The following is a 27,138-nucleotide window of genomic DNA, read 5'->3' as shown; positions in this document are numbered from 1 at the left end:
AATGGTCTTTAAGAAAAAACAAACCTCTCCTCCTGCTTGGCACTCAATAGCATTGCAGATCTTAACCAGACAAATGTACATTAAAACATGTATGTGTGCATGTAACTACTCACACCCCCACATATAAGGCTATATTGTATCCATGCATAGCTGTTTTGATGATATACTAAAATTAAATAACTAGTTAATAAGTAATCAGGTGTCTAAGGAACCATCAGTGAAAATCAGTTGTGCATAATGGACGAAAGTCAGACTATTCTGCATTTGATTTATCTATTCTCTTTATATATTTATAACTAATCTTAAAATCTGTGCTTGTCACCGTGACAGATTAAGCAGACTTAAAAACAATTGTTTGAGTATTTTCTGCTGTGGACTATTAAAGTGGCTGCATAATAAAGCCAGGGAATATTGAATTTCATGAGTATGATAATTACACAGATTTCACATGTGTAGTTAAACATATGGCCAACACAGGAGCCAAGACCTGGCTATATGCTAGAAGTCAGCACAGCTCCAGTAATTCTAGTAATATGAGTGTAACTATACCCGCCCAGAATCCCAGCTATAATCTCCAATTCTGTATTTCTACAAGATGAACAAAAAGGAAATCACTACCATATTAAGAAAAAGTGCATCACCATGCGGACCTCATTACTGCTTCATCATTTTCCAAGACCAGTAAAGAGAAATGAAAAGAGAAATTATTTTGCCACGTAAGAGTTGTAAGAGATTCAGCTCTAACAGCTGAGGTAAATTAATTGGGATGTCCTATACCGCCGTGGAGAATGTCCCCAGAATACCAGGATTTTCTTAATAATGTTAGTCGTTAGTTGGACGTGAACTGCAGCTCTTTATTTAGTTTATGAACTATACAACTGTCATTACTGACAGTGAAATTGCATGCATTAGTATGTAAATTAAAAATATAAGGCGTGATTCTAAAACCTCTGTCACAGAATCTTTCCTCTAAAAGAAGTGCCAATGTGAGCAATGACAAGGCTCACAGAAAGTGCTTGTGTGGAACCGGGCCCGAGTGCGTACCTGATAGAAACTATTTGGAAAACATACCGAGTCTCACTCTCTGAAATGATAGATGTGTTGGGATAAACACAGTCACCTAGATCTATAACACAGTGTTGGAAAATCTCATTTCATTCAGTGGGGAGAGTGAATTTTCAATTGTACCAATGCCTGATTGCTGAAAAAGGTAAGTTACATTATCTACTGATTACGTGCAAGAAGGCACTGTACACGGAGAGAAGGGCACTGAAAAACTATCATTATTTAAATTATAAAAGTCACACCGAAATATCAGATTCCTTCACTGCAACCTAGCAAGGACTCTTTGCAGAACATGGTTAACATTTATTTCAATAGAGAAAATTTGACAGGTTTAATAAAACCAAGATGATTTTCCTTGACTTCCATGACTTACCTTTTCTTCGCTGACTACACCTATTTCTCAGACCTTCTGGCACCAAATCATTTTTCTTGTAGTCATATTCAATACTTTAAACTATTTAAAGAGTGTTTGTTACGTCAGCCAAGTAAGCACCACAGAACTTTCGCTGTGGTACATAACTGTAAGAAAAGAGCTATTGTACCGGAATTTGGAATATCATAAAAAAGTGAATTTATAATCTGCTTTTACAATAAATATATGCAATTACATTTGGTTGTGCTAAAATGAACATTAAACACTCATCTACGTTCTCCTTATTTTTTGTAAAAATTCCAGAGCTCAATGTACTATCTTGAGGAACGTATAGTTTACCTATAATTTTCGCAACTGCATGCACCATAATTTAGGCACCAAATCAACACTAAAGGATCTTTTAAATAGTATCCTGACTAAAATATTAATGTGAATTAAAAATTGCATATAGGAAATGTTTCTTCCACCTGGACGATGTTGGATTCACTGCCCTGGAAAAGGATATTTTATGTCATTCTACCTTGAGACGGTACACATCAGGAACAGCTTAAGATACTGACTCTGCCTTTCCAATGTGCTGTGTACCTCACTTGGATAGACTGATGTGTGTGACAAGAGCACTGAAATACCTGATGCTAGAGAGCTAGTAACTTTTATTAAAATCTAAATTGACTGGATGAGCAGGAGAAAAATTCTGATATGCAGCAAAATTCCCTTTATACAAGTAGTTGATGGGACGTGACATGATGTCACACTTTAAACAACTAAATACAGTTTTAAAAGTTAACAGAATAGGAACACTAGTCAAAGCATATTCTGTTGAGCACTCCACTGACTTAGCAAATTTTGACACATTACTGCTTTGTGGGTATCTCATAGTAGAAAGCAGAGTCAATTTGAAAATTTTTACCTTTTTAACATGTGCCAAAAATTCAGAAGCTCTGCATGTTGTGACCCAAAATATTTAACTTCTGAACCACTGCTGTGGTGCTTCATAGGAGATGCAATTCAATATTCTTTTTTTCCCCTAGACTTAGTTAGAAAAGAAAACAATACCATCTGTTACTCAGACTAAAATTCCCAGGAGGCACCACGGTTGATTTTAGAAACTAAGTATTTTAAGCTTTCATTGAACTGAATAGCCAGAAAAATGCAGATATGCATGGCCTCCTCCATGCCTCTTCCACTCATCATGGAGGCAATGACTTAATGTATAGACTTATTTCTATTAAGGCACTCTCCCATTTCCAGAGATGGAACTGTTTGGTGGAACGGTGGAACAGTGGAACAGCAGTCTCTCTCTAATGATAGCAGCAAACGGTTACAGCGATGAAAAAGAAAGCAAGTCTGAACGGCTCTTCCTACATCTAGTGGGCAGAGCTATTTTCAACATCCCTGGATAAATTCATATCCCTACTAGATTATCTTGATTTTTGCATGCCAAAAAAGAAACTGCCATGAATTTTGACTGGCTTAGGAAAAAAAAAAGTTGTAAAAGGAGAGAGACAAAAAGAAAGTCCTTTAAGATCCGCAATGTTCTACATGTCTCCAAGAAGTACATTCCCTTCTCTTAAATACTCATCACATACTGAGTTTAACTCTCTGTCCAGAAGACATTTCTACTAGTCTCCATCTTCTATATGAAGATACTATTTCTATTAACATCCCAACTGATAAGGTGCATCAACAACTGAAGGCTATTCAGTGTCTGTGCCAGCTACAGAGAATGCAGCTTCATGTACTCGTGGGCAGCATGTAGAACGGATGGAAAAGCCACACTGGAATATACGAACAGCACGAGGGCATGAGCTGGCAGGAGAGAGGGTACAAACACCTGGGAAGGAGGTGCATTTAAAGACTGCAGCAGGAGAGGGTGAGTACAGACGGCAAAGAGGAAAGCACCCCAGAGCACAAGGAGAAACCGGTAGCAGCCATGAGATTTGCTTCTCAAAGACTAGGAACAACTGAGCCACTGAAGACCTGCAGTAGAAGAGCTCAAGCATCAACAGATTATAGAATACATTCAAGTTGATAGTACTTGCTTGGTTTTAATTTAAAATTTACTCAGTCATTGGGAAGCTAAACCAGTTTGACAATAGTATTACCAGCAAAGAGCTGGAATAAACTGGGCTGGTTTTGAAACCAGTGATGCAAATCAATGATGATTCATTATCAGCCACTGGGTAGGTTTGGAAATAAGACTTTCCCTGCCTCATCGTCTGATCCCTGGCTATAAAAAAAAAAAAAGGGTTCTTAGGCACATTTCAGAAAACTAATTATAAAAGTCTCCTACTGAAAAGATTTAAAAGTAAAATAATCCAGTAATTAGGATTAAGTAGGTTGGCCTTTGGTGACTGATCAGCATAACGAATCTAGTTTATGTGGACGGCCAAGGCACTGAGCTAAGAAGAGGCTTTTGGCTGAATCAGATTAAATTCACTGGCTGGAACAGGACTGGTTGTTACAAAATATTTAGAACATTGCTACAAAATATTTCAAAGTTTCATGACTTTTCTATGCCTCTAAGTAAAGTGATTCAAATTTCCTAGAAACCAAAGCGAAGCAGCTGACTTTCTTAGCAAAAAGTTTTCCCTCACAGTTCTTTTCAGACACTCAGGCTCTCTGCCCCTGCATACTGTATGTTTCTTTCCATGGAACATAATATAATTATTACTTTTCTTACCATATTACATTGTAGTACATGGAAAATGAGGAAAAAAAAGAAGGGAAAATAGTGTATGAGCAAAACGAAAACACCGACACCCCATTCAAAATACAGTTGTCTTCTCAATCCACTCAAAGGAAATATGTACCCATCTCATATTTCTTTTTTATCTTTTTTATAGTTCATTGATATCATGTCTTTTTTCCTCTGCTGGGTAGTAAAAACATAATATGGAAAATACTTGACATACTTCCTCATTTGTTTAATGGTGATGATACAAGGGAAATTACCCCTCTAATATATTTGAACATTTAGCTTATTATCCTGAGTAAGTTTTCTCCCAAAGCTCAATTTATTAAAACAAAACACATCTTTCTATGATGAATGCAAAGGGCAAGAGGGCAAAATTCTATAATTAAAATTAGAGTGGTTTCATGGCTCTTCCCTAGCAGATACTCCTTCTGCTGCAGCTTAGTTTACTGAAACTTTCATTGAGTCTCACTCACCCGCAAGCAATGAGATTTTCACACATGAATTAGGCTTTTCACTTGATAACTTCAAGGTTACAATTTAATGCTACCCCAGTGGCTTGCTATTTGGTGAAAATGCAAGGTTGCGAGCAGCCTTCAATCGCTATTTTTTGAGGCCAATGGAGCTTGTGCCCATTGCGGAACTTCTGGGAGGGAAGGGGGACACTTAGCAACCCAGGGGAACCACTTCCTTGTTGACAATGCTTATTTTAATTTGAACATTAATACTGTGGTTTTTAGCAAGGCGTTAGTTGTGCACTATGATAGGCTATGGTGAGCAAATCATCTCTTCTGAAAAGTGGAAACTGTCTCCACACAACTAGAACTCGTGAATTCCCCATACAAGGTGGCGCTATGTTGCCCATCTAACAGAAGGGAGTGGAATCTGATCGTGTGTGGTCAAATGAGGCACGCACATAACAGCCATGAAACAAAATAGGTGCTAGCAAAAATAGGATGTCCTATCCTAAACGCAGGCACTACTCATCCCATAACAGATGGACATCTTGCCATAAGACAAGCACGGTGCACCATACGATGCAGGGTACGGGCCGACTCCTGCCATACAGATCAACTCACAAGCCTCACAGGAGGGAGCACACCTGCACTCTGCTTACGGGAACGACTTCTAGTGATCTCTGGGAGGAAGAGCTGTGGGCTCTTCAGGAATGCAGATAAGAAGCCAATCCTGTGCCTACCTTCATAGGGTTACCAGCACAGAGAGAGGGTTGGAGTGAGTAGAGGCAATTCATATTCTTTTTTCCTGCAGAGTGGATTGAGGATCTATAGTTTAGATATTCCTTATATGTTGTAACTCAGCTGGATAGACACATCTAGACTCGAAATCTTAATTTTGCCTCTTCTGTAATGTGTTTTCCTCTTTGTTTCCCATGTAAAACATGTTACCCTGCCAGACAAAACCATAGCATTACGACCCTCTCCTCTGAGTTGTTTCCAGTTCCATGTCTTTGAGTCAAAGTATAGGAATGCATTCAGAGGGCAGAAGCCAGAGGAAACCAGCCAGCTTCCCCAGGCATTTGACCGCATGCCCCATTCTAGCTCTTTACCTGTCTACAGGTGTGGTACCAAGGCACAAACAGATAAAACAGACTGTACAGGATGCAGGTAATCTGCAGCTGAGATGGGAACTGAATGTAGTCTTCTTGAGTCTTTATTAAGTATTTGCTCACCCCCCCCCCCCCCTTTCTTTTATAGGAGTTGAGAGGACGTGCAGCGTGTGAAAGGATGTAACACCACAAAAAAAGACGTGCGTATCTTACAGAATCCCTTTTTTTATTAGCAAAGCAGAGCATCGTCCAAACCAACCTTCATTAGGTACTCTTTGGTCATTTACTTTGGAACAATCCCAGTCAGCTTACTTTCTTCACAATCAACTGAAAGCAAAAACTTTCTAAGAAAGTTGCACTACTGCAGTTGCAAAGAAGGAAGTCCGGAAGAGCTGGAACATTTCATACAGTTAGATGTAGTTAATTCATACTGAATCATCCTCATTGCATAAATGTCTGTGCAAATGACAGACTTTAATAAGCCTTCAAAGCTGACACAGTATTTATCACTGATTAAATTTTTAAAATCAAAGTAACTATGGCTTTTATAGACATGTTTAGATTAAGACTGACACTAACTCGGTACATCAGTTTAATTCACTTGCAATTATGCAGGTGCTCGGGCAGCCTGTGTTTCAGTCATTTAAGGCTAAATTGGGGCAGAGAGCCCATAGCTCCGTATTGGATAACAAAGCCCTGGGATAGTCTTAAGGCCTTTACATAGTTCTTCAAACATAGAATGTTCTCAAAGCTTTCCTCTGTGCACTGTGACTTTGTAAACTGTTCTTGCTGGAAACAAGAAATAGTATACAATCTTGCAATGAGAGTCTGTATAACACCTAACATACCCAAAAGGGCAAGTTAAGGTTTCGTGAAAAATTTCCAACTTAATGCATATGCCTTTGGAAATATAACATTATTGTTTTACTGTAATTGTGTATATATCTACATATATCTGAAATTGCTGTATAGGGGTTGATGCACATCCAGAATAAATTATATTTTTTTTACATTTCTGGCTACTGTTTAAAAAAAAATTGCAATTCTTTTGGTGATGAAAACAGATTAAAAAAAAATGAAATTCTACCAAGGAGTCGATATGTTATTCACCGTACTTCATTAATATTTCACTTTTTACAGCACTCAAATGCACAGAGAAGTTATCAGAGAATTTTTTTTTTTTTGCTTTGTAAGAGTTAGAAGGCATTTGATCACAACTGCTGAAGTAAATTAAGTGGCATTTCAAGAGCAGCCAACTAAAAATGCTGAAGGCACAAAGGAGTTTTGATATCCAGGAAATCACAATTAATTTCAACTACATAAAATGGGATACAAGACGGTATGAACCTTTTGTTATTTGTCATCTGTTTCATTTGATTAGAAACGTATGGTATTTATCAGTCAGTACAGTGAAATAGAATTTGCTGTAAACGATAAAGGATGTAAAAAGATTATAGGTAAAAGGAGCAATGGGAGAATATTTATATATATTTCTTATCAAAGTATATGATAGCTTTCACTCGGGCTGACTACAAAGAAACTTTATTATACCGATATGTATTGTTCAGTGAGAAAATTTCTAGGTTAAACGAAAGTTAATAAAACCTTAAAGGTATTACAGAAATTTATTTGGCAATACATTTGACAGCGACCAAGTATAAGAAAAAAAAAGAAATGTTAGACACAACTTGACTAATATGGATGCCACTTAACAGAAGTTTTCTGTGAAAATGAAGCCTCATCCCTTTTTTTACGCTTAGATTTCATAATTTGCTGGTCCATATCCAGCAGTTGAAGATGACTACAGTTTTCCTCACATTGCCAGAAATTCCTGAAGAAAATCCCCACTCACCTCGTATGTACCAGGCCAGTACTCCGGGATGGGCAGAAACAATTTATTCCACGGATGGAGCAGGAACATTTTGCCCATAGAGATATTAAAAAGAAACGAAACTAAATAACCTACTATATTGTATATGTAGTGGCTACTACCATTTACTCCTGTGCTGGTGGATAGCTTTTCTCTTTTGGTACTTCATTCACTTGAAACTTAGCTCGGACTTATCCAACTTTTTTTTTGTTTTAATGTGACCAGTCAAGAGAAGCTATTAACCAGAAAAAAAACCCTTACCTGCTGAATCTAAACTTCTATATAATAAAAAAATTGTACCGCTTGCTCAAAATTTTCCCTCGATGTACGCTGCAACATAAATTTATATACATATAGTCCCTCATGTCAAAAGAAGCTCACTTCAGCAACAAGACAATGAATATATGCAGGAAGGAAGGATGGAGTATTTCTACAATGCTCTAACAGACTAGGCTACATCTTGTCATGAGCTACACTTGAGTAACAAACAAACTCATATGAAGAAATATAAAAAGATTTCTTAAAAGTGCTGATATTCATGAAATTATATTAATAGGCATTAATGGTTAGGTCCCACATTTTGACTTGTACTTTTACTAGGTTCTTTTTATAGGCAATCTTGAGATTCTACAGTGCACAGATGGAGGAACAACTTTAGAAAGTACTTTATTAGCCTTGCTGATTTTATTAATTATGTATGATACAGTAACACCTAATCATGTAAAGTAAGATTAAACATTCTGCACCCACAGCACAGGAACTAAAAAACAGAAATTTTTTGTTCCTTTCCTTATAGACTAATAAAATATTTAGAATAATTACTCTGCAAATAGTAAAGGATTAGAACTCCTAATTGCATATAACTTTTAAAAAAGTATGTCTCTTAATTAATAAACTATAGTCTTTGACATTACAATTTATATTCTTTGAGAGAAAAATCAAGAGCAACAATATATAACATTAAACAACACACAATTAACAACACTTTGTTTCAATTATCTTGGGCCACAATTAATGTTGGCCCTGCAGTTCATCTTTCTACTTCGATAGCCCCTCAGACTATTTATGTAGATTAATTCTTGAAGTATTGGCATTCCCTATTGTGTGTTTTCGAACAAGCCACTGCACAACACTGACATCAGTAAGAAGACCTACTCACTGACCTTCCAGAACTAGATTCTGTCTGTCTGTAAGGTTGCGTTATGTATCTGGGCAATTTGCCACAACTGATAAAGGTTGTGGCATTATTGAATAAATTCCTATCAACTGAGGATATAAAGAACTGCAACTGTCATTCAGACTGATTAAGAACAAGGCGATGCAAACACAAATCATGCATATTTGGAAATAAAAGACATCAAGGAACATACAGTCATTCTCCACAGACAGAGAAAGCAAGACTATAGTAAACTGTATATTTATCAGAGTTTTATGGGCCTTAAAAATTTAGTATCATGTGTTTCTTTTTCACAGAGTAAAATTAAAAATAATTAATATTAAATGTGTTTATTTTACAAACAGCCTAAGATTTTAAAGGAATGAAAAATCGGAGAGACTGCCTGTACCTTTCAGATTTCACATTCTGTATTTAGATCCAAACATTATTATAACTGTTCATGTTTTACTTTTAACAAAGTCCTCAAGAACAAAAATCCAGAGTTTTCATTTGATGAGTACAACTCAAAAAAAAAATTATGACGCAAAAAAGTCTTCACACTTGACCAAAAATGCATAAGCTCAGTGATGAAGTCTTACCAAGTTAACCAAGACCCTACACAGGCAAAATGCCACTAAGATCATCCATTTATCCATACATATAACACTACAGAGATACTTGAACAGAAGAGAATGGAGGAAGTACTTGATAAGTTAAAAATATGCCTTTGTACTAGTTCAAAATTATATTAAAATATGCACAGTCTTATTTTTTGATACACATTGAAGCCCACGCTTCTATCAAGGAGCACAAATAAGTTCATATATATAGCGGTTACAGTCTTACCTGTACCTTGTCCATGGCTGCCTAATAAAACTTTAAAACTTTTCCTGTAGTTAGGAATTACCCCAAGGTGCCCTATTTTGCACATCCTAATTTTCCAGAAATGCATTCGAAATGTAGAGTGTGCAGTTCTCCATGTTGTCTACAAGGAAATAGATTTTCCACAATCTAAAGTAAAAAGACCTGAGCTGAGTCTTCAAGCAAGGAGTCCAGCAATTAAAACTTGAGCAATAAACTACAATGAAACAATGGTTTTATGACAGTTGTTAAACCACCGATAGTAGGCTTGCAATATTAATAATTGAAACAAAACTAGTAAACCCAATTTTTCTTATTAAATGGTCTCAAGTGAATTAACGTATGAAGTTCCTCTTAAAGCTGTCTGATGCTCAGCATCAGAGAGGGATCCTTTCAGTGCTTCTAAGACTAAGCTTCTTGTTCATCCTTGGTAAATGAATCATTAAAAAAAACCAAACGTAACACGAGTACAGGTGAATTGTGAAAGATTAGATTTATACTGCAGGGTGATTCAGTGCCAATAAATGAATGAGGCAGGGGGGCAGAGCGGTCTTTAATGTGTGAAACCATTGTACTTCTTACCTCCAGAGCTTTCAAACGCTCCAATAGCAATTTTGTCTTTTCTTTTTCCTCTTCAGTGCTGCTGCTTTCACTTCTTGAATCTTCATCTGCTGGTGTGTGAATTTTTTCCATGCCTTCTTTACATTTCCTACTGTCTTCTGACAGCTTTTCCTGAAATGATTTTTTAAAATGTCATTACTCACAGGTGGAAATTAAGTTTACTATGCAAATATCTTCAAATCTCCTTGTATATGAATGAAAAAAAGACCGAGCAAGTTGCTACATACACGATTACAGTACTAAATAAGTGGAGTCATGAAGGGTCTATGAAACATGTTGCTATGCCAATTCTGCAAAAGTGTACGCACAACTTAACTGCTACATCTACTTAAGATTTTTAAAAAGTGGAACTCATCATCTTTTTAATAAAATAACTTGCATTTTCTTCTTTAAAAGATGTAATGAAAATTGAGCATACCAGCTTTCAGTGGAAGCATTTTGCCACTGAGATATAACGCAGTTTATTGAGGGAAAGCTAACATATGTTCATGCCTAATGTATTTCACCTTTCTTCATCTACAGCTAATATTTGAATTACTAAATAATGGGCTGAGAACCAAGCTACCACCTGAATACTGATTTAAGATCCACGCTACTATATAACTGGAGAGAATCAAACTGACAGCAAAATTTTCAGAAGTGTCCCAGTCTATTACAAGTCAGTCAGATTGGGTTATTATTAGCTGCTGCTGCTGAGTGGGCTATGGCTGCTAAGTTTTACAAGAGGTCTATAAAAATCATAGGATTGAACAGTGAATCCTACTAACTCCATTAATTATGTGTCCAAGTTCTGTGTTGAGAGAGAGAATGAGATTGAGCAAGCAAAACACCGAGACTACAAGCAGGCAATGTAGAATATTGCCCAAAACGGCAAGGCAGGCATAAGGGGAAAAAAAGAGAACTACACGGATGTACAGAGTGAATTATCATTTGAGTACAACACGAAGTGGACACTCTCTACCTTGTAAACAACATTCTCCAACGACAGAAGCAGATGCAGTGTGACAACTAATGAGAAGATTAAGAATGGAAAATGTGAGGTAAATCATCGTTAAATAATGTCAACACAAATCTAGAGAAGTCCTTTAATGAACATTTAGTTTTCTTTGTGTGTCTTTTTGATAATTCTTATATACAAAGGCACATTCATGACCTTTGGGTTAGTCTACAACTGAGATGTATTTCCTGTAACTACTACAGAACAAACTGCTTCTAGGCATAAAAATATGTATTTTCACGAAGAACCGATCCAGCTCGAATAACTGTGCAGATATAACTCTTCGAGAGTTAACAGCAAGACATTATCTTAATTAAAACCCATAAACACAACTGAATTAAAAATCAGCACTGCGAATCACATTTCTAACAATGTCTTTTTAAAATATTAGCTAGCTTAGAAATTGACTATTACTATGTTAAAACTTTAATCAAGAATCAATTTTATAAGCTATGGGCCTAATCACTGAATACTCTTATGCAAACCATGAGGCACAGATCTCATTCTGAGCCTCAACACATAGATGTCAAAGAGCCAGTCCATCAGGTTTCCAGCATTAGTGCTATCCTGATCACAAAGGAACCATAAATATAGTAGTTAGCTTGTTCTGGGTTGTTTTTTTTTTTCTTTTTTCTTGCTTGCTACTCACTCGCGCAACAATCAAACATCTGTAAAAGAGCCACTAAACCATTTTCCCTCCAAGTTGACCTGATGAGTGCATTGACATAAAACACTTTGATGAACTTGGAAAAAGAAATTGACAAAGGTATCTCTGATGTAACTCAAACACAATCAATCACTTTTAGGAGAGAATGCGACATCAAATAGATGTAGCCAACAATGGAAGAAAATATAAACATCTGCACAGTAACATCTTTCCTGCTTACACTAGAGGGCAGCAATTCAAATGGCAGGTAGAAGAAAGCACAGGTTATGACATTTCATCACAGCAAGGGGACTAATGCAACTTCTCACAGAGTAAATCCTAGTTACCTAAAGCAGTAACCCATTCATCTTTCTAATCCATTCTAATTACAAAATTTGATGAACTTGACATACTAGTGGCATAATCAAGACAACACATCCTATTTTACTATGATGGGCACTAGGATACTTCAAGATACTTACTACTGTTGCCCCCACTTGAGTGTTTAAGTACAGCTCACATATTTTCACAACTAGTTTATTACTGAGTAATAATAAATGAGTTTCAGTGTTTCAGGCATAGGCTAAAAAGGTCCCTGATAAGTCACCTATCTGGAAAAGCTGCAGAACAGAGGAAAACATTACTAACCTTAGAAATTGTCCTTAGGCTTGCAATTTGCTGAGGGCACCCTACCATCACTTTAACCAGTTCTACCTGGGTGACATACAGAAAGGGTAGAGTGGAAAATCCACACTCACGAAAGCAAAGCAAACAGGTGCTTCTTAAACACCCTTTGTGTTTAAAGTCAAGTTAAGAGGGAGGATGACAAAGGCTTTTAGAGCAATAGAATGCTCTTAAGAGTGAAAAATCTGCTAATATCAAAGGCAGCTGCCTGGTGGGAGGAGGCAGGAAGGGGCAGAGAGAGAGAGTTGCCAGGGGAAATCTGCATCTCCTGCATGATGTTGATCAAATCCTACAGAAAGCTCCGGAGTGAGCATGCTGAAGGTAGAAAACAATGGCACATAGCAGCTTATTCTTTTTTCTCCTAGAGTCCAACACTTGTGTTATCTCAACTAAAGACCGTATTTTGAATCTTCTAAACAGTCTCTGTTGTATGCCTTGGGCACAGTGAAAAGCAGGCTGGGTTTTCAAGCTGAATAGCAAAATACTCTCCACGTCAGAAAGGCAGAGTAAGTGCTATCCTGCTGATCAATGCGGCTTCATTTCTGTGCAAAGGTAAGAGGTGGAAATGGTGCTCTGGAAGTAAGGCGGACAGGTTAAAAAAATGGCAAAAAAAATGCAAAAAGAGCAACAACCCAGCTGTTGGTCTCCCCAGACCAGTAAGGTTAAGACACATGCCTGTACCATGAGAGGATGCAAACACAGCAGCCTGGTAAGAATTATACAGTAAAGGCTCATCTACAACTCTAATGCTCTGTGTCAACAAAGAGACAATAAAAATATTAAATATTCACATTTTACTAAAAGGAAACTAGGATTATGGTGCTTACTGTAGACCCGTTCCCAAGGAAATTAATGAGAAACAATCAAGTCCCATATTGTGTAAGCTGCTCAAGCTGGTTTAAACTGTCATTGCTTTCTGAAAACAACAGTGGTTTGCAAATCTAAAATGACATCCTGCCCTGACCATTATTTCTGAGTATTCAGTTTGTTCTATAAATCAAACAAATAGTACACTGATGATGAACCCTTTGATCAAACACTATGGGCCCTATAGCCAATAGAAAACAAGAGATGAAAACAGACCCTGCAGTCTGGAAATGGCAAGCTTTCTAGAATCAATGAGAAGATATAAATCACTGAAGACATTGATCTATGAAGCTGTACAATGCAGCGACCTGACTGAGACTTATCAGAAAGCTGGTTTTCAGTTAGATGAAGTAGGAAGGAGCAGTATAATACTTCCTCTTTCCACTAATAAATAAAAGTAAGAGCAATAAATTAAGAGAGCAGGAAATCCACCTGAAACTTCAAATGAATGATAATTTACTGGAATTTGTAGAATATAAAGAAATATGTAGAATATAAAGCCAATCTTCTCCCTTCCACCCACCTTTAAGAATACTGAACAAGAAAGCGTTTATAAACAAAAGGAGTAACTATAGTCATAGAAAAGATCATATTGAAGCTTTCAAAAGATAAGAAACTAAACTGTCTACTTCAGAAATTACCTCCTCCTTCATCCCAAGAAAGGCAAAAGGCTGCTGAACCTCTGGACACAGCAGCCTTAGTCATTGGGATGCCTTTCCTCTAAGACTCATCACCCTTTCTAGGAACAGACAAGTGTCAAAAGGACCCCTAGCCAGCTATTGCTTAACCGTTACTATTTCATAAATTATTGTACTTTTAAAATTTTATTGGTAGTACCATCAGTTGTTTGTTCTTTGCCCTTTCTTCTTTCTTAAGATGCTTTCTAGGAATTACAAGTACACAGAAAAAAAAAAAATGGAAAAAAATGATCTCACTTTAAAGTATTTCTATTTGTAACTATGAAATTTCAAGCCAAGAAGAGTAAATGTCAGATGACACAAAGGAAAAAAAAAGGTAGCTAGCAAAAATCTATCCTAGATTTTCTTTTTTACAGTGAAAACCATGATAAGGCACTAATTGGAATAAGGGCTCTTCTCTGGTAGTAACAGCAAATGCATGTTATGAAATGATCATATAGTTCCCCAGGTAACTACTATTCCAATTTTTCCTAATTTGAGATTTTACAATGCAGGAACTACCTTCCCAAGGAAGAAGCCTTTACAAATACAGAAATCATTAACACCATTAACCAGCAGATGCGCTTCCTCAGGAGGTGGCCAAACAGAACCAGCAGCAGCACAGCCGCTGCCACAGCTCTCTGCAATGGGAAATGCAGAGTCCTGCACCAGGGGAGGAATAACCCCCTGCACCAGTAGAATCATAGAATCATGGAATTGCTGAGGTTGGAAGGGACCTTTAAGATCAAGGCCAACCATTAACCTACCCTGACAAAAACCACTTCTAAACCATGTCCCTAAGTACCACATCTACCCTTTTTTAAACACCTCCAGGGACGGTGAATCCACCACCTCCCTGGGCAGCCTATTCCGATGTTTAATAACCCTTTCTGTGAAAAAATGTTTCCTAATATCCAATCTAAACCTCCCCTGACATAACTTAAACCCATTTCCTCTCGTCCTATCACTTGTGACCAGGGAGAAGAGGTCAGCCCCCACCTCTCTACAACCTCCTTTCAGGTAGTTGTAGAGGATGATAAGATCTCCCCTCAGCCTCCTCTTCTCCAGGCTAAACAACCCCAGTTCCCTCAGTTGTTCCTCGTAAGACTTGTCCTCCAGACCCCTCACCAGCTTCACTGCCCTTCTCTGGACACACTCCAACACCTCAATGTCCTTCTTGTAGTGAGGGGCCCAAAACTGAACGCAGTACTTGAGGTGGGGCCTCACCCCCGAGAACAGGGGGATGATCACTTCCCTAGTCCGGCTCACCACACTATTCCGGATGCAGGCCAGGATGCTGTTGGCCTTCTTGGTCACCTGGGCACACTGCCGGCTCATATTCAGCTGGCTGTCCACCAACACCCCCAGGGCCTTTTCTGCTGGGCACCTTTCCAGCCACTCCACCCCAAGCCTGGGAAGCTGGGAGCCAACGGCATAGGAAGGTATCTGTTGCAGGGAAGAGAGAAGATGAAGCCAGACTCTTCTATGAAGCGGCAGAATGAAAAGACCAGATACAATGCACACAGCTTGGAACATGAGAAATTGCAATTAGATATTAGGAAAACTTTTTTTCTTTTTTTCTCCTCCCGAGAGGGTGGTCATACGGTAACTGGAACAGGTTACCCAAGGAGGTTCCTGAATCACAGAGATATTGCAAAGTTCACTGGACAAGTGGCTATAATAACAGAACAGAGCATAATCTAATCCTGATATAACTGGATCTGGACTCTACAGTACTGATTATAAACAGCAATCTTTCACAAAGACATGTGACAAAATTGTGCTTGAACCAAACAAGAATTGAAAAAATATAAAGAACTTTGAAATGCTGATTTTCCCAGTGAGTGCTGGGTGACATGAATTGCTTGTCTGGAAACTGATAAGTAATAATTAGAGATGACATCTTTGCTTATAGAAGCTAAAGATCATTTTCATCTGATAAACACAAGTGCTCCAGAGAAGTGAAGTGTTTCAGATGCAATGTGGTAAAGATCCCTCAGATACAGATGATCTCTATTTCAATTTTGGGTGTCAGATTGTGATCTCTGAGTGGGTTTTTTATTCTGAATTCCTTTTAATTCTTCAGCTTCTGAAATTTATTAGAGACAATGGTTTTATAATGCATACAAATTCAAATTCTAAGAGTCGTGCCTGCAGCGTTCCAAAAACACACTTTGATCACACTTTTAACCCAAGAATAAAATAGATGTAGGATATATAATTAAAGTGCTTATGATTGCTTATAACCACTTATTTGAGAAAAAACATCAACATGATCCACAAGGTAGTTATTAACAGATTGTATACAGAGGCAACGGTAACAGGCATCCAAGAATCCAATCAATATTGAACCCAAGCTAAGTGGCTAACTCAGTATCTGAAAAGATTTAGAGCTTTCCATGGTGTCTCAGGAGCTTCCACAAGACTTTCTAAATAAGATATTTACTAAATAGTTATCTTAGATTTCAGTGACTGAATTTGGTGATCCAGGTACACTACACTACACTTCTAACACTCTTTCCTGCTATAAAAAAGGCAGACTCTTAACCTCCAAACCCAAACTGCAATTTACAAATCCATATACAGAATTGTTTATGTAGTAATAAATTTTGAATGTTGTTTCTTGCAAGGCCATTCTATAGTCTTGATGTATTCTAGATGATGTACTTTCAGTGTTATTTCCACTGCAGACCTCCCAGTGTTCAGCACTATTCTTCACTGCGAGTGAGCGATATGAAACAAGAATTTTCAGACTGTTGTTGTACATAAAAACTGTAGATGAGGGTTTCTTTGTACTTTCATGAAAAAAACAGCCTCAAGCTATGCACAAGTAGCTCAGTCTGACTGCACAAGCTGAAAAGAGGCAGCAATTGCTCCAAGGACTACTGACTTAAAATTCCAACAAGGTTAAAATTGTTTTCGAGTGGCGCCTTGCTTCCTTTTCTCTTCCCACCATGATGTTTTTTTCCTTAATCATAATTAACACTTGTTTACTGTGGCTCAATCACTCTAAAATATACCCTTTGAAATTTTGCAGTATCTTCTGATATGCTTTATAACCTATTTCATTCGGCAAAACTTGACATGTATAAAAGACATTTGTTTGTTAAGTCAGAGCAATGCGAAGACTGATGAATTCACAGAATCATAGAATGATTTAGGTTGGAAGGGACCTTAAAGATCATCTAGTTCCAACCCTCCTGCCATAGGCAGGGACACTTCCCACCAGACCAGGTTGCTCAAAGCCTGGCCTTGAACACTTCCAGGAATGAAGCTTCCACAACTTCTCTGGGCAACCTGTGCCAGTGCCTCAACACCCTCATACTGAAAAATTTCTACCTAGTATCTAATCTAAATCTACCTTCTTCCAGTTTAAAGCCATTACCCCTTGTCCTATCACTATATGCCCTTGTAAAAAATTCCTGTCCATCTTTCCTGTAGTCCCCATTTGGGTATTGGAAGGCCGCTATAGGTCTCCCCAGAGCTGCCTCTTCTCCAGGCTGAACCCCAACTCTCTCAGTCTGTCTTCATAGGAGACGTGCTCCAGCCCTCTGATCATCCTCATGGCTCTCCTCTGCACTCGCTCCAACATTCACAATGGGTTTCCTGCAAGATGCTTGGTACAGGAATAGTCACTGATGTCACTGTGACCTGAATACGTCTGTTCCATCTGCAACTTCTGTTTTTACATTTCATTTATTTGCTAATGGGAATCCCATTAAACACCATGACTGTAACTGAGCAAACAAGTTAGAATGCAAAGGAAAAATTACATGCAACTACACATTGCAATCTAAATGATCTCTGAGTATAAGGCTACAGATATGACTTCTGGTTTTACCTTGCTTACTTCTATCTATGTATTCAGCTGTTTTTTCTTTCTTTGTTTTCTCCCAGTGGAAGGACAGCCTAAAATATAGCTTTGCTTTAGATAGCACATCAGCAAGTGTAATAATAATATATTTCTGTTTAGCTAACAGCTTTTGTTCAGAACAAGCTGACCAAAATTGAAGAAAAAGAAAAGAATGCACGTATATCACAAAATTTTACAGAAACATCCCAAATTGTTCACAGTTTAACATTACCGTTGTCAGGAAAAACATATAAACTTCTTCTTTTTCATCTCTGGATTTCACTTACAAAATGAACAGAGTGAGCAGCAGCATTTCCCAGATTAAATATGTGTGATGGATAAGAGAACAAAGTACTTTCTTTATGTTTCTGATATGAGCCTCCTACCACTCGCATATCAATCTAAATGTACTACATATTATTCTTCACTCAAAACACTCCTCACTAGTACGAGCTTTCACCCCTGGTGAACAGTTCTGCAGTAACGTTAATAAATTTCCTGATGATGTTTTTATTGGCTGTTCCATGCATCAGAAGCACCTATTTCTTTTGAAAAAGTTCAGATCAAAAAGGACTGTAAAAGAAGAAAACCTTCACAGTGAAGTTCACTATCAGATGTACTTACCAGATCAGTAAGAGTAGATGGAGTTTCCTGTCTTCAGGTTCCCAAATGAATGCCTGTCCTGGGTGTCAAAGTGAACTACACTAACCTTGCAACCAAACATTGCTGTTGACACCATCCTGCCTTTACGAATGGATATTCACACTATCAACAGCACCCTCACCCCTGGCACTTCATCTGTCAGAAGTGAAATCAAAGACTGGCCATTCTGGGGGTGACTCTTCCAAGGCAGGTTTCAGGCACGGTGGTGGCAGGGCAACGTGTTAGTAGCTCATCGTGTTTGTTGTTCCTTTTCAATCTGGAAGACTTCAGCTACACTGAACAGCAAAGTTATCAGCAGGAAAAAAAATTGTTCCAGAAGCTACGCTGTTCCTTCTTCATATGTGTATATATGATATCATGAGAAGAATATGCAGTGTGATTTCGCATGCAGATATTATCTTATAAATTGGTTCATTATAGTACCATACTTAAAGTAATCATCTTTCCTCCCAGGAAACCTATATGCAGCATTTAAACTTTCCTGAAGGAGTTTGTAAGGATTAAAGTAACTACACTTGACTAAAGTGACAGTATTAAAATATCTACCTTTCATTGAAGTACAAACAAGCCAAACTATTCTGAAAATTAAATTCAGTAAATTTTATGTAACAGCAATTAAGGCAACAGAATTGCTCTGGATTTAAATTGCTAGAAATAAGCCAATTTTCTTTCCTTTTGCAGCCCTTCACTTTTTTTTTTTTTAATAATGTCTTTTCACTACTTGGATGAAGGCCAAATTACTCTTTTTAATGAAATGAAAAAACTTTGAGTGGATTTTTTTTTTTTTTTTGCCACCAGAAAGTCTCCTAAGTACTTATACTTGTTGATCCAGTTTTCCATAGAGGGTTTCTTTAGGGAATACCACAAAGAGGCTCTAAAGGATATACCTGAAGAGGAGTATTAACTAGTATTTTGGAACGACAGCAATACATTAACTGATTAGTTCTCACCATAAGCACAATTGCAGAAGCCGACCTAAGAAGTTACCTGTGGGATTAGGACAAAACCGATATTCTATTATTACATAACCAGGTAATTTTTTTTTGCAAATGCCAAGGAATAGTTGGTTTGTCTCACAATCTTGTCAGGAAAATTTCTGAAAGAAGTTCTGAACGCATCTTCAAACAAAAATAAAATGTAGAAACAACCATTCTGGATCAGAGTAAAACTTCACTTTTTCAAATATGTTATTATCGTTTAGATTAAATATATTTAACTGAAATTAAAAATACTTTTCTTGATCAGCAGTGCACATTCTTTCCAAAATAAATATACTGGTGTATTGGTAATTCTGCCTTCTGTTAAAATAATTTTCAAAGAGAGAATGTTTGCAAATACAGCATAATCTCCTTTTTTTTTTCCCTCAGAAAATAAGGAAAATTTTAGATTTTTTCAACTTTTTAAAATAAAAAAAAAAGCATTGCTTTCTGCTGGTTTGAAAACACAAAAGAATCACAGTTCAAAATGCAGAGTAAACCATATCTTTTATGGAGATGTGGAAATATGGATAGAGTAAGTTACTTGAGTTACTTGGCCATACCTTACCCAACCTTGGAATACCAAGGAATACAAAGTGTTTTTTCGACTTTTCTGTCCAAACACTTCTGTCACTAGACAGCTGATTGCAGTAAATACTCTCTATTTATTATTTCTTAGTCATTATCCTTACTCAGAAAACACAAAGGATTTGATAAGATAAAAATGCTTCTTATTTCCTTGCCAGACCCTCTTGCCCACCCAGAACCTCTTCAATACCAGCCCAGGATGGGCAACGCTGTGTCAGGTCAACAAATCACGTCTGGATCCTGACAGGGATCTGGCTAGGCTATGATAGGTAAGACCCCCTTATTAAAACCTTCTTTTGGTCAAGAGCCAGGAGACACACTACAGACCTGGGAGCTCTAAAAGCAGTTGCCAGATGGGAGATGACAACAACTCCCTGGGGATCTCATTGCTCTGCTGAGAAAGAAAGTGGGGCTGGAAGTGGCGCTGGGTCCCACGGCAAGCGTGCCGCAGGCTTGCTTTCTCACACAGCCAAAGCGTGGGCTGCCCTCAGCCTGTGTGCCAGCACAGCCCTGCTGCTGGTAGCCCTGATTTGACCTGCGTGAGGAATACATGCAGATAAAGAGCAACAAGTTGGCCTTCACGTACAAAGACACCGGCATCTTTCCAAGCAGCAAATTATCTTAAAACGGATATTTGCTATAAACTCCAGGAGGCTATTCCTGTCTCTTAGGACTACCAAGCAGACACGTGTGAGAGCCACACTCTTTTCTCTCAAATACATCCCCTGAATTAGAAAAAAGGCAACCAGAAGAACACCAGTAAGGGCAAGATTAAGGCTGCAGACAACCTGCTGTGCATAAATGGGAAGTCCCTGTATGCATTAGGATGACCTGTGCCAGTCAGGCTGTGAACCACATCATCACCTTGCTTTCCGAAGAGTGCCTCTGAACTTCCCTTATGACTGTTTCATATGTACAGGGTTCAGGCAATGTGTATGGGCTGATTTTTGTGGATTCATTCCAAAAGTAAGAACTAGAAGAAAGATATAGCAAAAGAGAGAAACACTATAGTGTAGAGGAAAATCTAAATGTAGAATTACAATCAGTATAATACACAACAGTTCCATCAAATCAGTCAATTTTCACCTCTTGTTACGGTAGATATATAGAGGATTTGGGGAAGGAAAGAACAGCTTGTTTTCTGAGAAACAAGCACACAAATGGAACATTGCAGTTATGAAACAACATTTTGTTGTGTTAAACATAACTCCATTGCTTTGTTACTGTATTACAAACAATCAAAAAGGGAAAACTATTTGCACATATGTTCCTTGCAACAAAACTGTAATTTGTAATTTTCAACAGTGTCTGAAGATACTCTCCTTTGGGGCAAGAATCCAATCTCAACTTAGTTAAATATGGGAACAAATATTTATCAGAATCTTTGCACAGTGGTGGAAAACTACCAGAAGAAAAGCCATAAGGAATTAGTTGTTACTGAGCTAGCCCTGGATTTCTCTGTATGGAAAAGCAGTCCAACAGCAAACGCTGGTGTCCCTGACAGACTGGGATTTCCGGTGGAGCTCCTAAGAGAGCGGGCGGTTCCTCTTCAGTCCTTCTCTGGGAGACACAAAACTGCTAAGCTTTGCCTAGTAATATTCTCCTTGGTAGCCTAGGAGGCCTGGTTGATGCAGTTTCCTGTGTGCACTTCCAATCCAGACATATAAGTTTAATTTTAAGGATATATTTCCTCTTTCTGTAATAAAAGTTAGCATTAAAAATCCTATGTGGATTTCAGCTAGGGAATTCAACTAGTGCCATTTTTCAATTCATGGCCACGCCCCATCTATAAAATGTTATGTATCAATGGCCTGAACATTAAGCTTGTATAATTTTGTGTTAAGATAAAATTATATTGCCAATAGATACAGTTTTTCTTCTCATGAAAGAGCTGTTGACACCAACGGCTGTGCAAATTAGAAGTGACAGTCACAACAACTGTTCCATATTTGAGTCTTACAAAGCACAGAGACAAAAAATTGGGTTGATCTGGCCAACAATGCCACCTGAAATGTGCCTGTATCACTTATGTAGTCACACCTCTCTGACACCTGCTTTGGAAAGCAATTGGCAAAACACTACGGACTTCATGTCTAAGAGCTAGAAGTCCTGTAGGACTGGAATTATTTTATATTTGTATTGAATTTATCAGTATTGAGTCTTTACAGATAAATCTTCTTTCTTAGTTTTGTATAAGACAGGCACCCGTACACATATTTATATCCAGCAAGAGGGCAGAAAACGGAACTGAACTTTCTTAACGCTCAAAGCCACTCCTCCTGTGAAGCTGCACTGTAAGTTAATGATTGCAACGGTGGTGATGCCCTGCAAATGGGACAGATGTAGAGCTGTGTGCCATTCTGTGGCACATTCTGAGCTGTGGGAACAGTCATGGAGGTTCCTGGAGTGTGTGGAAGACAACTTCCTAACACAGCTGGTGAAGGAACCAACTAGGGGAAGTGCCCTACTGGACCTACTGTTTGTTAACAGAGAAGGTCTTGTGGGGGATGTAAAGGTTGGAGGTCGCCTTGGGCAGAGTGATCACGAAATGATAGAATTTTCAATTCTTGATCAAGTAAGGCGGGGAGCCAGCAGAACTGCCACCTTGGATTTCCGAAGGGCAGACTTTAGTGGAAAACTCCCAAGTGTCCCTTGGGAGGCAGTTTTGAAGAGCAAAGGTGCCCAGGAAGGCTGGGCATACTTCAAGCAGGTGCTCTTAAAAGCGCAGGAGAAGGCCATCCCCTTGTCTTGAAAAACGAGCAGACGGGGAAGACGACCAGTCTGGCTAAATAGAGAACTTTGGCTGGACCTCAGAAAAAAAAGGAAAGTTTACATTCTCTGGAAAAGGGGGTTGGCAACTTACGAGGACTATCAAGATATAACAAAGCTATGTAGGGGGAAAATGAGAAGGGCCAAAGCTCAATCAGAACTCAGCTTGGCCACTGCAGTTAAAGACAATAAGAAAAGGTTCTTTGAATATATCAATAGAAAAAGGAAGACTAGGGAAAATGTAGGCCCACTGGTGAATGAGACAGGTGCCCTAGTGGTGGAGGACGCAGAGAAGGCAGAGTTACTGAATGCCTTCTTTTCTTCGGTCTTCACTGCTAAAGCTGTCCCTCATGAATCCCACACTCTGAAGGCAAAGGGGAAGGTCTGGAGAGTGGAAGATTTTCCCTCAGTTGAGGAGGACCGTGGCCAAGCTGGACATTCACAAGTCCATGGGCCCTGATGGCATGCATCCGCGAGTGCTGAGAGAGCTGGCGGATGTTATTGCTAGACCACTCTCCATCGTCTTTGAACGGTCATGGAGAAGAGGAGAGGTGCCTGAGGACTGGAGGAAGGCCGACATCACTCCAATCTTCAAAAAAGGCAAGAAGGAGGACCCAGGGAACTACAGACCGGTTAGTCTCACCTCTGTCCCTGGGAAGGTAATGGAGCGACTCATTCTGGATGTCATCTCCAAACACGTCGAGGAACAGGAAGTTATTGGAAGTGGTCAACATGGATTTACCAAGGGTAAATCATGCTTGACCAATCTGATAGCTTTCTATGATGTTATAACTGGTTGGCTGGATGAGGGGAAAGTCGTGGATGTCATCTACCTTGACTTTAGCAAGGCTTTTGACACTGTCTCCCATGACATCCTCATTAGGAAGCTGAGGAAGTATGGGCTAGATGAGGTGACAGTGAGGTGGATTGAGAGTTGGCTGCGGGACAGAACTCAGAGGGTTGTGATCAGCGGCACAGAGTCTAGTTGGAGGCCTGTAACCAGTGGTGTCCCCCAGGGGTCAATACTTGGTCCAATTTTGTTTAATATATTCATTAATGACCTGGATGAGGGGACAGAGTGTATCCTCAGCAAGTTTGCTGATGATACCAAACTGGGTGGGGTGGCTGACACCCCAGAGGGCCGTGCTGCCATCCAGCGTGACCTGGACAGACTGGAGAGCTGGGCAGAGAAGAACCTAATGAGGTTCAACAAAGGCAAGTGCAAGGTCCTGCACCTGGGGAGGAAGAACGTAAAGCACCAGTATAGGTTAGGGGCGGACCTGCTAGGAAGTAGCTCTGAGGAGAAGGATCTGGGGGTCCTAGTAGACAGTAAATTATCCATGGCCCAGCAATGTGCCCTTGTCACCAAAAAGGCCAATGGAATCCTGGGCTGCATAGGGAAGAGTGTGGCCAGTAGGTCAAGGGAGGTCATTCTCCCCCTCTACTCTGCACTGGTGAGGCCACAACTGGAATACTGTGTCCAGTTTTGGGCTCCCCAGTTCAAGAGGGACAGGGAACTGCTGGAGTGAGTCCAGCAAAGGGCAACTAAAATGATTAAGGGATTGGAGCATCTCCCTTATGAGGAGAGAGCTGGGACTCTTTAGCCTGGAGAAGAGAAGGCTGAGGGGAGACCTTATTATGGCGTACAAGTATCTAAAGGGTGGGTTGAAGGAGGATGGAGCCAGGCTCTTTTCAGTGGTTCCCAGTGACAGGACAGGGGGCAATGGGCACAAGTTAGAACACAGGAAGTTCCGTTCAAATACATGGAAATACTTCTTTACGGTGAGGGTGACAGAGCACTGGAACAGGCTGCCCAGGGAGGTTGTGGAGTCCCCTTCTCTGGAGATTTTCAAGACCCGCCTGGATGCAGTCCTGAGTAATGTGCTCTGGGCAATCCTGCTTTAGCAGGGGAGTTGGACTAGATGATCTCTAGAGGTCCCTTCCAACTCTGAAAACTCTGTGATTCCTTGATTCTTCTCATGGTGCACACTAAAGCCTGAGAAATCGCTTCTGAAGTCATTACTTCTCAAACTCTTGTCATCCCTCCACAGTGAGAAAAAGAACAGAGCTGAACCACAGTCACCCAGCCAGCTCTTACTCGGCAAGAAGAGCCCATCAAAATGCTCAGGCTGCAATTGCTCAAACTGTCTGCCACCACTTTCATGTTAGTGCAGTCAGATGGGTGCCAAAATGAGCAGCAAAGCAAAAATGAGACAGGGCACATACCATTTTCAGGAAAAAATGGAAGGAATCAAGATGCTCTTCTCCATTGCACCCAGGGCCAAAGAAACCCGAAAAAGTGCCCTCCTATTAAGGATACCTGTAATCGCCATTGAGTTGTTGAGCCAGACTTCTCTTGGTGTAGACTCAACAGCACTGACCTCAGCACAGGAATCGTTCTCCTTGACAAACTCCCTACCCTGTTACTCATATCTTTGTCCCCTTGAATTGGTACAATCTTTGAAGATCTGCACTGTCCACCATGATGAAAATCCCTTCTGCTAAAAAGTAATCTAAACCATGGCAGCTGGTGAAGAAGTGCAATTAGAGACACTCTGCACTAGCACAGAAGCTGAGGGATGACTTGGCCTGTGACGTTAGGTGGGGTGAGTTTCAGGCTGTCTCAAACACAGGATTTCAGTTCCTGCTGATCAAAAGAATGTGCCTGGTCCCCACAGCAGTATTTGTTTGGAGTGTAAATCTCAAGCAAGCACAGTGGGGTTCTGAAAAGGGTACAACCCCTGCAGTCATAAGGTTTTATTTCCCTAAGTTTTTCATATGAATTCATGCATCAAAATCCACAGATTCCCAACAGCAAAAACTAACTTCCATATTATTTTAACACAAGACAAGATAGTCCTGCTTGAAGACCATCCATGCTCCACTTTGAAATTGATTCCTTTTCAATTCCTTTTCAACTCCTTGGGTGAAGTAAGCCTTCTTTCAAGTTTGCAAGGAAATATGAAAAGCCTTTTTTTTTCTTTTTTAAATAATCTCTTAATTATATGGCTCACTACTTATAACAGTTCCTGTTATCACAGAAGCAGCAGTTCATATATATTGATGACGTCTTAAATATACCTGAGATCAAATTATATGTTGTTATCCTCCTTTTACAGACAAAGGTTAAAGATGTACAGATAAAGTGAGTTTGTCCAAGGAAATAGAGAAAATTGTAGCAAATGAAAGAATAAAAATCTAGTCTCCCAAACACAATGCTTTAAACAACAGATCGTCCTTCCTATCTGATGTGACTGCACCATGTCTGTCCTAAGCATTAGTGCACTTGTTGACAATTTCAGAATGTGCACTAACGAATTCTGAATTTACAGCAAACTTTCTCATCTATTTTGATCACTGTACACGGGCATAAAGTCAAAAGGAGTTAAAAAAAACCTTTGAAAGTCTTCGAGTGATCTCTAATCATGTAAGACTCTACCGAGATATTCAATATTGTGATCAAAGAGGGAAGAGATTCTAGCTTTTGATATCCAAATCACAAGGACAAACTTAGGAAGTTAGGAAAGTTGGGGTGATTGTTTGAATGTCTTGGGTTCAAGTACTGCACACAATTATTTATGGGGATCACTCTCCCTCTTAGATAAAGTACTAGTATTTTGAATGAAAATAATATTAATATATGAGGTATTGGTTTGGCCTTTCATGGTCTTACTTTTAGGTGGGCAATGCCTCTTGGAAACATCATAAAGCTCTTACATACTAGAGTCTTTTAGTCAAGTAAACTTTTAAGCAACAGATGCGATGGTTCACGGCAATTCAAATCACATATTCTTGTCCACATTTACATGAACGTTCATTATAAATCCTCCCTCAGTTATTATTATGTAAAATGATAACAGAGGAAAATTTTATTTACGATCCTGCTTCTAAATTCATTTACCCTAAAGAAATCGCATCATCCATCTGTAAGACCAGCAAATTAAATTCCCATGGGGCAGCTAGCTCTATGGAAAGGGTTAGAATATTTTGCTTCAAGTAAGAATCCCGGCAAGACATAACACGGTATTGCAATAATACTACACACTCTGGGCTCCATCTTGTTATTATTCTTCTAACATGATCACTATGCAACATTTAATGTTCATTAGCAAGAATATTTATTCTGGAGTCAGGCATATTGATATTATAATAAGAACTCAATTTCATACATCCCAGAACAATAATTAGATTTGTAAAATACAAATATGT

The 27,138-nt window shown here is 38.9% G+C and overlaps 1 protein-coding gene across 1 annotated transcript in view; it reads right to left on the bottom strand.

Annotated features, from left to right (window-relative positions):
- Positions 1–27,138, bottom strand: part of NCKAP5 (NCK associated protein 5) — a gene marked incomplete at both ends in the record, with an annotated part of 382,055 nt that overhangs the window by 117,369 nt on the left and 237,548 nt on the right. The window contains one exon of the mRNA XM_082484353.1: positions 10,170–10,319. Within this exon, the coding sequence (XP_082340479.1) occupies positions 10,170–10,319 (150 nt within the window). The remainder of the gene's footprint in view (positions 1–10,169; positions 10,320–27,138) is intronic.

The sequence above is a fragment of the Vanellus vanellus genome, assembly GCF_965231255.1.
Source record: "Vanellus vanellus genome assembly, chromosome: 5".
Classification (NCBI taxonomy): domain Eukaryota; kingdom Metazoa; phylum Chordata; class Aves; order Charadriiformes; family Charadriidae; genus Vanellus; species Vanellus vanellus.
The sequence above is the reverse complement of the archived record's forward strand: the minus strand, read 5'-3'. Positions and strand labels throughout refer to the sequence as shown.